Source organism: Salvelinus sp. IW2-2015, linkage group LG12, assembly GCF_002910315.2.
Source record: "Salvelinus sp. IW2-2015 linkage group LG12, ASM291031v2, whole genome shotgun sequence".
NCBI lineage: Eukaryota > Metazoa > Chordata > Actinopteri > Salmoniformes > Salmonidae > Salvelinus > Salvelinus sp. IW2-2015.
This window is the reverse complement of record NC_036852.1, coordinates 12777736-12788882: the sequence shown is the minus strand read 5'-3', so window position 1 is coordinate 12788882 and position 11147 is coordinate 12777736. Positions and strand designations below refer to the sequence as shown.

General features: G+C 42.5%; 1 protein-coding gene across 2 annotated transcripts in view; it reads left to right on the top strand.

Moving 5' to 3' along the window:
- The first annotated feature begins 2412 nt into the window (after nt 1–2412).
- The window catches only part of ankrd10a (ankyrin repeat domain 10a), a 29395-nt gene continuing 20660 nt past the window's right edge, over nt 2413–11147 (top strand). For both annotated transcript variants that reach the window (XM_023997868.2, XM_023997867.2), the window contains exons 1-3: nt 2413–2794; nt 8336–8488; nt 10932–11023. In XM_023997868.2, coding sequence (XP_023853636.1) covers nt 2597–2794; nt 8336–8488; nt 10932–11023 — 443 coding nt within the window. In that variant the 5' untranslated portion in view covers nt 2413–2596. The remainder of the gene's footprint in view (nt 2795–8335; nt 8489–10931; nt 11024–11147) is intronic.

Sequence of the window (11147 nt, the reverse complement as noted above, 5' to 3'; positions counted from 1 at the left end):
CTTCGGCGGAAGTCGTGACATCCTTCCTCTCTGGTGACTGAGTAAGTAAAGATGCCTGTATCTTTCTAGTGACTGGGTGTATGGATACACCATCCAAAGTGTAATTAATCATTTCATTTTTACACATCTACCAATAGGTGCTCTTCTTTGCAAGGCATTGACAAACCTTCTTGGTGTTTGTGGTTCAATATGTGTTTGAAAATTCTGCTCGACTGAGGGACATTACAGATGTGTGGGATACAGAGATGAGGCAGTCCTTCAAAAATCATGTTAAACACTATTATTGCACAGTGAGTCCATGCAACTTATTATATGACTTTAAGCATATTTTTACTCCTGAAGTTATTTAGGCTTGTCATAAGAATGGGTTGAATACTTATTGACTCAAGACATTTCAACTTCTCATTTTTTTATTAATTTGTAAATAATTCTAAAAACATAAATCCACTTTGATATTATGAGCTATTGTGTAACCCAAAATCTAACCCCAATTCTCAATTGATCAAATTTAAAATTCAGGCTTCAACACAACTAAATGTGGAAAAAGTCAAGGGTTGTGGATACTTTCTAAAGACACTGTATAGCCTGATTCAACAAAGGGACAGAAGAAGCAGTAGCAATGATGTAGAAAATGAAGGGAGGAGGCTCTTGGACTTGTCGTACCTCAGGAAGTGTCTGTGGTTGGAAGAGCGCGCTTGTTTGAAATGGAAAAGCTTCTCGGTAGCTAATGACAAAGAAGAACATCAAGACAAAGCAGCTGCTTTAGAAGTGGGATGCACTGTTGAGCGCTACATCCCGAGGGGTTTGTGCTGATTGTACAGAGATTGTGACAGCCGGTTAAATGGTGCCCCTTGAGAGGGCAAGAACAAGATGTCAGGATGTATGTCAGGAGAAGTGCAGTATTATCATAAGGGGACGTATACTTGGAATAAGGAGGAGGAATGGAGGGAAAAAGAGGCAAAGGAGTTCGAAGAGAGAGAGGGAGGAAGAGGTTGAGCCTGAGTAGGTTAAACATGGCGGGAAAAAGGGAAATTATTTGTTAAAGAAGAATGATAGAAAGTGTAAGCAGAGTCGGCTGTACGTCAGATCGAAGACAGGAGGAGAAATGGAAGTGAATGAGGGAAAAGTATCGGAGGTGGTAGGTGTGGTGAAGTTCTCGGAGCCCAGGCTAAAGTTGAGTCTGTGACAGTAGGAGTGAAAAGTGGACCCTTGCCTTTTGGCTGATTCATTTGTGGTTTCAGGGTGGGTGAAAACAGAGGTGGGTGCTGTGGAATCGGTGAAGGTAACCAAAAGTGGTCTTGTGATAATTGCTTGGGTTTCTGCTTGTCAGAGGAAGTAGGTGCTCCGTGTTAAAGGAATGGGGACAAGAGAGGTGAATTGTTTTGCTCTCAAGGAAATGGTGCCATTGAGAGGAGTGTTTACTGGGGTAGCGGTAAATGTGAAAGTTGACCAACTGAAGGGGAAGATTCATGGTGTTTGTGATGCTGGTCCTTTGGTGCGATGCAGACAGGGTGGCGTGAGTGGTGAAATGGAAGAGTTGTCTGTCCTTTTGATGTTGACACTGCCCAACAAAGTGCTGTTAGGATAGTAAATTATCCCGTACGAGCTTTGTGCCAAATACATTGTTGTTATAGGTGTCAAGCTTATGGGCATGTTGCAGCAGTGTGTAGGAGGGAGGTTCCTAGGTGTGAGAAATGTGCAGAAGGGCATGAGACAAAGGAATGTGTAGCATTGGGGAAAATAGTGGTAGGTGTTAATTGTAGGGGTGCCCATGGGGCTGGGGATCAGAAATGTTTGGTGTAAGAGAGGCAGATTGAGGTTTCCAGGGTTATAGTGCAGAAGTTGTTGTATGCTGAAGCAATGAAGAAAGTAGAGGAAGATGGATGAAGGGGGAGGGATCCTGAGAGGAGTGGTGTGAGTAGTACAGCTGTACAAGGATAGGCCAACAAGTGAAATGTTTCAGTAAGATTGGATTTTTAGCATTTATAGCAATGGTTATCAACTGTACTGCAGGGATAGAATGTAAGTCGCGGAAAATTGAGGTTGTGGTGGCAGCTGCAGAGAGGTATTTGGATGTGCAAGACTGGACGTCAGAAGAGTTACAGGGTATGTTAAGTGGTGGTATCCCATCCTTTCATGCTGTTGGCCTGAGGTAGGACTAAATTGATTTAAACAGTTGAGTAGGATGGTGAGTTTTTAGTGAGTGTAGGGTTAGATGGTAGGGTATTTGTTTAAAAAATAAATAAATAATTCTCAAGCAAAGTCTAAGTGAGTTATATTCCAGTCTAGTAGGTGGCGGTAATGCAACATTTATTGGATGCTAACCGCCGTTAAACCTCATCGACAAAGAAGAAGATTTAACAAAGGACTCCATGACGGGTTTTGATAGAACCAAACAGCCAAGAAAAAAAAAATCAGTCCGTGTTTTGCGATTCGCGCCAAGTTGAAAGCGCGAGCTCTCATCTCTTCCTTTCCTTTGTGTATCACTTGTGCATGTACCGTCAGGGGCGTGCGAAGTGGGTTAAATTCTTGGCGACTAAGGCAACTTGATACGGCGACTTTTCTCCCAAACATCTGTACACACCGTACCGCAACCATGTCCGTCGGCGTAGAGTCTGGATTTTCAAACGACGAGGTGCTGAACATTCGTTACCCTCTCCACCGGGCGTGCAGGGATGGAGACGTTGTTGCTTTGTGTTCGCTTCTTCAGTGCACCACAAACCAAGCAGACCTCATCACGGAAGACTCCGTCTATGGCTGGACTCCCATTCATTGGGCAGCACATTTTGGAAAGGTAGCTCGCAAACAATCTAAAACCAATAGGGATAGATGATTCATCCTGTCACATTGTTAGCAGGCGTAAATATAGCTAGAAATGCTGTTATCATTTTCGAAAAACTGACAAAGTTAGATTTTCCGATTTGTGATGCTAATCCGATACAATTTAAGTATGTATATTTATCTAAAACGTTACAATGTAGCAAGCTGTCTATCTGAACAGCGACTTACGTTTTTTGTCTCAACACTCATCATAAGAAGAATGTTTAATATTTTCTAATTGTTAACGTTAGGTGTTTGTTCATCTCCATAATGTGAAATCAAATGTTATCACCTAATGTCGTGAAACGTGCGTGCGTTCACACCTGAAAGCAACTATTGTGTGAATGTACAGCTATGTAATAGCGACATTGATTGTCCTAATAGTAAATTCATGCTGCTGTTGAAGCCTAGTTGTCAGTATTTGTTGGGCCATAGAGCTAACGTTAGTCTTCCCGAGAAAGTAGCTGGTCTTCCCTTCCTGTCAGTTTATTTCAGGAAATGTCCAATATTTTATAAAGCATTGCATCGTTTTCTATTGGCTGTGCATGGGCCAATGGCAAACAACCCGCCAAAAAATATCTACAGTTGAAACAACTTGCACGTACCTGCTCTGCATACATTTATAGGCTGTGCTGTGCTCATGGAACAAACCATTTTCTCAAAAGTCTTGCATGACTGTGGCATTGTTTTATTCAAACTTTGTTTTACAAGTATATCCCATAAACAAATGTACGTACATTTTTTCCCCCACCAATATCTTTCAAACTCTTGACTTGTTTAATTGAAATGAACTGACAGGCTCCCAACTGGGATCACTGGTACTCACAACTTTAAGAAGTTAAGAACGCAACAGTACATTTAAGAGCACCATAATTGTTTTATTTGTATCTATTGAGATATAGCCTATATGAATTCTAGCTACTTCTGAAGCACATGCTGTGCCCTAGAAAAAAATATTTAACTGTAAATACACTTTTTTAAAAGCTACACTTTTAAAATTAACAAGTCATGTGTAATATGAGGTTTCAACATGTAAAAGCACAATTTTCCTATTGCAATACATTCTAGAACATTTACACTGTCTCTTTAAGAAGGTCAAGTTTCTGATGACAACATGCAAGAGATCTGTCATTTGTATATTGCTATGATCATAGATCTCCTGAAGAAGCGTTTCCTTTCTTTTTGTGCCCCCAAATTTTTGGATATACTGGTAATGTTACCAGGTTGTTAGCTAGCTAATGAGGTAACAAACATGACTGAACAATGTGTAAAACAAATGGTTAAACTTGCCCGCAAATGGCTTTAGAACAACCTGTGACATGGTTTATGAATAAAGGGGTTTGTTTTTCTGGCTGGGTTATCCCAGCGGGAAGAATTTGAGCCGGGTGAAATGTGATTGCATTTGTTTTAGAACCGGGCTGCCTCCTGGGGGTGAGCCAGGTGCCACGCTCTGGCCTATGGTGAAGTCTGCTCAAAACAAAAGGGAATAATTACAGTGGTTTAAAAATACTTAAATGCTACTTAAGTCGTTTTTGGGGGTATCTGTACTTTACTATTTATATTTGACAACTTTTACTTCTACATTCCTAAAGAAAATAATGCATTTTACTCCATACATTTTCCCTGACACCCAAAAGTACTCATTATATTTTGAATGCTTAGCAGGACATGAATGCTCTAATTTGTCGTCCCTGGTCTAACCTACTGACTGATCTGGCGGACTCACTAAACACACATGCTTAGTTTGTAAATTATGTTGGAGTGTGCCCCTGGCTATCCGCAAAAAAGAATATAATGTGCCGTCTGGTTTGCTTAATATGAGGAACTTGAAATGTATACTTTTACTTCTGATAAAGTATATTTTACTTTAGTTACTTTTAGACTTTTACTCAAGTAGTATTTTACTGGGTGACTTACTCGAGTCATTTTCTAATTAAGTTATTTTTACTTTTACTCAACTATGACGATTGGGTGCTTTTTCCACCTCTGCGTAATTAAGTGATGAGTAGGATTCTGTGTTTTCATATGGAAAAGTGATTGATTTTGAAAAAACGCTGTATTGGCCTTTCCAATGATAACTAGTTTCAAACATTCATTTAATGGACAATAGATGTTGTATGTTTATGGACGATGCACCATGCTGCCTTGTTGACAACATGACCGAGCGGTGCAGATTTGTTTGATTTGAGAAGGGCGCTCCTCCCTCCCTACTTTCGCTCAGTGACGTGACGGGCCATTGCTTGGTTCAACCTGGGCCAGCGTAATAGAGCTCCCTCAATGTAAAATCCATTCCCCCAATCCTCGACAGGAAGAAAAAAACATTGCGCTGGTGATATGGTCAGATCTTTTTAAAGGGATGGTTCGGGATTTTGGCAATGAGGGACTTTATCTACTTTCCCAGAGTCAGATGAACTTGTGGCTACCATTGTTATGTCTCTGTTTCCAGTATGAAGGAAGGTAGAGGTAGTTTTGTGAGCATTGGCTAGCGTTAGCATTGGCTAGTGCAATGACTGGAAGTTTATGGGTATCTGCTAGCATGCAAAACTACCTCTAACTTCCTTCATACTGGACATAGAGACAAAAATGGTATCCACAAGTTCATCGGACTCTGAGGAAGTAGATAAAGGGCCTAATTGCCAAAATCCTCAAAGTACAGTGTCTTGGGAAAGTATTCAGACCCCTTGACTTTTTTCAAATTGTGTTATGTTAGCCTTATTCTAAAATGGATTAAATGTAATTTAACTCATTCTACACACAATACCCCATAATGACAAAGCGAAAACAGATTAAAAAAATAAAAAAAATAAAAAGTTTTCCCAATTTAAACATAAACACCTTATGTGTTTCCTAGGAGACTCGAAATTGAGCTCAGGTGCATACTGTTTCCATTGATCATCCTTGATATTTCTACAACTTGATTGGAGTCCACCTGTGGTAAATTCAATTCATTGGACATGATTTGGACAGGCACACACCTGTCTATATAAGGTCCCACAGTTGACAGTGCATGTCAGAGCGAAAACCAAGCCATGAGGTCGAAGGAATTGTCTGTAGAGCTCAGAGACAGGATTGTGTCGGCACAGATTTGGGGAAGGGTACCAAAACATTTCTGCAGCATTGAAGGTCTCCAAGAACACAGTGGCCTCCATAATTCTTAAATGGAAGAAGTTTGAAACACCAAGACTCTTCCTACGCCAGGCCAAACTGAGCAATCGGAGAGGGAGGTGCCCAAGAACCTGATGGTCACTGACAGAGCTCCAGAGTTCCTCTGTGGAGATGGTTGTCCTTCTGGAAGCTTCTCATCTCTGCAGCACTCCACCAATCAGGCCTTTATGGTAGAGTGGCCAGATGGAAGCCACTCCTCAGTAAAAGGCACATGACAGCCCCCTTGGAGTTTGCCAAAAGGAACCTAAAGACACTCAGACCATGAGAAACAAGATTCTCTGGTCTGATGAAACCAAGATTGAACTCTTTGGGCTGAATGCCAAGTGTCACAGCTGGAGGAAACCTGGCACCATCCCCTCTCACAGTGAAGCATGGTCGTGGCAGCATCATGCTGTAGGTATGTTTTTCACCGGCAAGGACTGGGAGACTAGTCAGGATCAAGTGAAAGCTGAACGGAGCAATGTACAGAGATCCTTGATGAAAACCTGCTCCAGAGTGAAGTTTCATCTTCCAACAGGACTACGACCCTAAGCACACAGCCAAGACAACGCAGGAGTGGCTTTGGGACAAGTCTCTGAATGTCCTTGAGTGGCCCAGCCAGAGCCCGGACTTGAACCCAATCGAACATCTCTGGAGAGACTTGAAAATAGCTGTGCAGCGACGCTCCCCATCCAACCTGACAGAGTTTGAGAGGATCTGCAGAGAAGAATGGGAGAAACTCCCCAAATACAGGTCTGCCAAGGCTGTAGCGTCATACCCAAGAAGACTCAAGGCTGTAATTGCTGCCAAAGGTGCTTCAAAGTACTGAATACTTACGTAAATGTGAGATTTCCGTTTTTWATTTTTTATACATTTGCCAACATTTCAAAAACTGGTTTTACTTCGTCATTATGGGGTATTGTGTGTAGATTGATAGAACAATTTAATACATTTTAGAATAACATAAGAGTAACAGAATGTGGAAAAAGAATAAGAGTAACAGAATGTGGAAAAAAAGGSATCTGAATACTTTCCGAATACACTATATTTTGTCGCATATGTGACCAAATTGGTCACACTAGAGCTCTGTGTTTGTCACTGGCAAGTTTCCCCTGGGTGAGGTGGTTTGGAGAAAGTTCCACAGATGTTAGAGAAGGAACAGGGCAGAAGAGGGAAGGAATGAGGCAGTTATTAGTTACTATTGTGCCCAAAGCCGAAACAATGAAACAGCTGCGTTCTCTGCCCCGTGTCCACAGCATGGCCACCCGGACTATCATATCTTCATTTTATTTTTATCATTTCGGCACTTCTCAATCTAGAGATGCACATTTGACAGGAGAGAGATTGTTTAGTTAAGTCAGTCAGGCATACACATTTTGAACAGCTGCTTGGATCATGTTTTTAAACTACATGTACTGTATTTACCAAGCCCCGTCTTGAAGTGGGACTTCAGTACAATATCAACTATGACTCATGGCCTTGTCTTTGTTGCAGAGCTATTAGGCTACATGTCCTCCCAGACAACATTATTTGATATTGCGGGGTTAAAGTGTCTTTGTTTGCCAGGAAAACAGTAGTGTCTCCCGCCAAAACTGCTTAGGCTGGGTGTGCCCACTCTTCCCACACAGAGGCTGGTCTGAACATAACAGTCAGTGGGAGTGACTGCAGTTGAAGCCCCTATACTGTGACCATATATGGGCTTAGGTGTCCTCTTCGGTACAAGAAGCTCAATACAGGGGGAAAAAAATGTGGAGACCAACAAGATTAGGGTTGGGACAATGCCAATGTCGCGATTACTATCGAGGCAAGGAAACAAAACACAAAGTGTATTGAACTGCTTTGGGAAAACAGCCCTAATGTTGGAAACAAACAATTATGTTGTCATCCAGAGTCACATTTTCCAAGCTATAGCACACTATCTGACATACAGCAGGTYTTTAAAGGATGGAATCAATCAAATGTATTTATAAAGCCCTTTCTTACATCAGCTGATGTCACAAAGTACTGTACAGAAACCCAGCCTAAAACCCCAAACAGCAAGCAATGCAGGTGTAGAAGCACGGAGTTTGTTCTTCGTGTTTTTATTTTTGGTATGAAAATATTGCGATACTGGTATCGTCCAAGCCCTAATAAAGATGCCACTGGTTGGTTAGTGTGCCTTTGGGGTTTACCTCAAACAAACACACTTTCTTTGCTGTGGTTTGGTTTCTGTAATGACATAGAGCTCTGAATACAACAGTCTGTAGTAATACACTCACTGTGATTTGCGTAACGGCTGTGTTTCTTGTCAATCATTAACTCTGCTCTCAACAGAAAAGCTTTTGTGATTGATCAACTACAGTATGTTGACTCACTCTCATTTTCTTTACAGTTGGAGTGTGTAATGTGCCTGGTGCAGGTGGGCTGCAAGGTGAACGCCATGACGACAAGGTTTGCCCAGACGCCCGCCCACATCGCGGCTTTTGGAGGCCACCCAGAGTGTGTGCTGTGGCTGTTGCAGGCCGGGGCCGACATCAACAGACAGGTGGGTCTCAGTCTTACAGGTTACACAACAATGGCACTTATGACTGGATAGACAAAATAACAGGACCGACTACAAGAGCTACATGATTTGTAGGCCTGTTTGTGTCAAACTCTCAGTAATTTCCCTGTTTGCAAAAGTGAGTCAAACCTCCTATGTCTATCTTTTCCATGCGGCCCACGTAGGCCAGAATTATCCTACTATGGAGGGATCAGGCTTTCTGGGAGACAGAGCTATAGTTCATGCTGTTTGTCTGAGACTGTCTCTTCACGTCACACCAGACTGTTTGACTAGAGAGTATGTATGGCCTCGGAGTCACACCATAGAGCCAACAGGCAGGCAGCCATGTCATGACCACAGCTCAAATTGGTTCTGCCCCGGCCTGCCGGTGCTACGGTTTGTCTGTGACTACCTTTTTTAAATGCACCTAAAAGAAGCAGCCAGGGAAGCTCTGCTCAGGAATTCAGATTAGGTCGTCATGATTGCATAACACTCCACTGCTTCATCCTTTCCACCTGGCTCTTGCCACTGTGACATTTAGAGGTTTTATGGGTCAAGTTCAGCAGTCTGATCCAATGTAAATGGGGTAAGTAGGAGAAGATTGTGATGCCTCAGAGCTACGGGGGAGCATCGCTACACTGCCCTACAACAAACATACACACATAAATAAATAGTAGGGATGTGCATCGTTCCCGTTTAAGACGATTTGATACGCAAATGGATACATGGGCTCCGAAATGATTCAGGAACGATAMGTTTTAGTTTGAAACGATTCGGTACGATTCCGTTTACTGCGATATGATTCGATGCACTAATATTTGTTACGTAAACGCATTAATTTTCCATTCGATGTATACTGAATATACTAACCATTAGGAAAACCTTCCTACTATTGAGTTATACCCCCTCCCCCCTCTCTGCCCTCAGAACAGCCTCAACACGTCAGGGCATCGACTCTACAAGGTGTCAAAAGCTGGCCCATGTTGTCTCCAATGCTTTCCACAGTTGTGTCAAGTTTGCTGGATGTCCTTTGGGAGGTGGACCATTTTTGATACACATAGGAACCTGTTGAGTGTGAAAAACCCAGCAAGTGATTTTTGTCCTAGTTATGAAATTATCAACTTTACCCGGTGTATCTAAAAATGACCATATACCCTGATTGTTTAAAGCAAAACTACCAAAACTATTGCTAATGGTGAAAAAAATATATATTGTAAGCTCCGTTCAGCAGGTATAGCCAGCTGAGGGTTGTCTCCGGTAGCTTACTTTTATTATGCTAAAATAATTTAACAGCGCATAGACAACAACCACCTAGCAAATTACATAGGTTGTCACTCAACTAATAAAGCCTAATATCTAGCCATTTTTGTGTTTGAATGTTGAAGGTGCCACGCAAATGTGCAAAATCAGGAACAGGCCGCCTACTTCACATTGGTTAGCTCGCTAAGCTGGGCACAGTTTGACTAGGCTAATGATATTCCCTGGGGTTGTTCGGTATGCAAAATGACTTGTAGATCAATGACTGTCAACACAGTAACATGCTTAGTTTGACACTGAAGGTGAAAAACGCATCAGTTGTCACAAAAGATTAGGTATTTACGGAAGGTCGAAAAAGTCATGAGCAACAGTTCTTGATTTTTGGACCGCCGCAAGCTTAATTTGGATCAGTTTGGGGTCCACGGAACCATGCAATCATATCTTAAACATTTGAATCAGGGACAGATGCATATCAGTGAACGTTACATCTCTAATGCATACACACAGAGCCCCTTATCCCTTCACCACACTTAACTGTTCACTAACAGTGAAATTGTGCAGCCTGACTTACATTCTGGCTGCATGGAGCAGAACGGGATGGTAGCTGGAGGGCGGATATTCTGGCTAGAGTGCAATGTGTCAGTTCTGCTTGGCTTGAGGGGGTGCCGGAGAGCTGGGTGAGGAGTTCAGCGCCTGTCTCCAGTGCCCACTGTCTCTGTTGGCAGCAGACACCTTTTCACAGCCTCTCTCTGTGATTAGTCTCTCTGGAGGACTGTTGCTGCTGTCTGCAGCTGTGCTCAACTGTTGGGGCATGCTGCACAGATAGTGGCCCCTTTCAGCAGACACTTAGAGCCTTATTTATGAGTGGCCAATATCAACATAAGCGGCAGGTAGCCTAGTGGTTAAGAGCGTTGGGCCAGTTACTGAAAGGTCGTTGGTTTGAATCCCTGAGCCGACTAGGTGAAAAATCAGTGAATGTGCCCTTGAGCAAGGTACTTAATCCTAATTGCTCCTGTAAATCGTCAGCTAAATTACTAAAATGTATTAACAATGCCTTGTATATTGATATATTGCAAGCCATAATGTTTTTCCATTCTCCCCATTGTACTGGTTGAGCGCATGATTAATCCATCTAAAGTGTTCTCKATCACTTTGTATAGTGATGTGTTTTTGCCTTGTCTTGTTCCAGGACTATGTAGGTGAGACCCCTATCCACAAGGCAGCCCGGGCTGGTAGTATGGAGTGTGTCAACGCCCTCTTGATACAGGGTGCTAAACCGGAGTAAGTCCCCCACTTCACTGTGCCCGTTTACACCAAACTGTACCACACAATACGTTGTCACCACGGCAACAACATTATTGTTGAGAAGGGGAACTCCACCAGATGGCCTCCACTCTGCATTCTG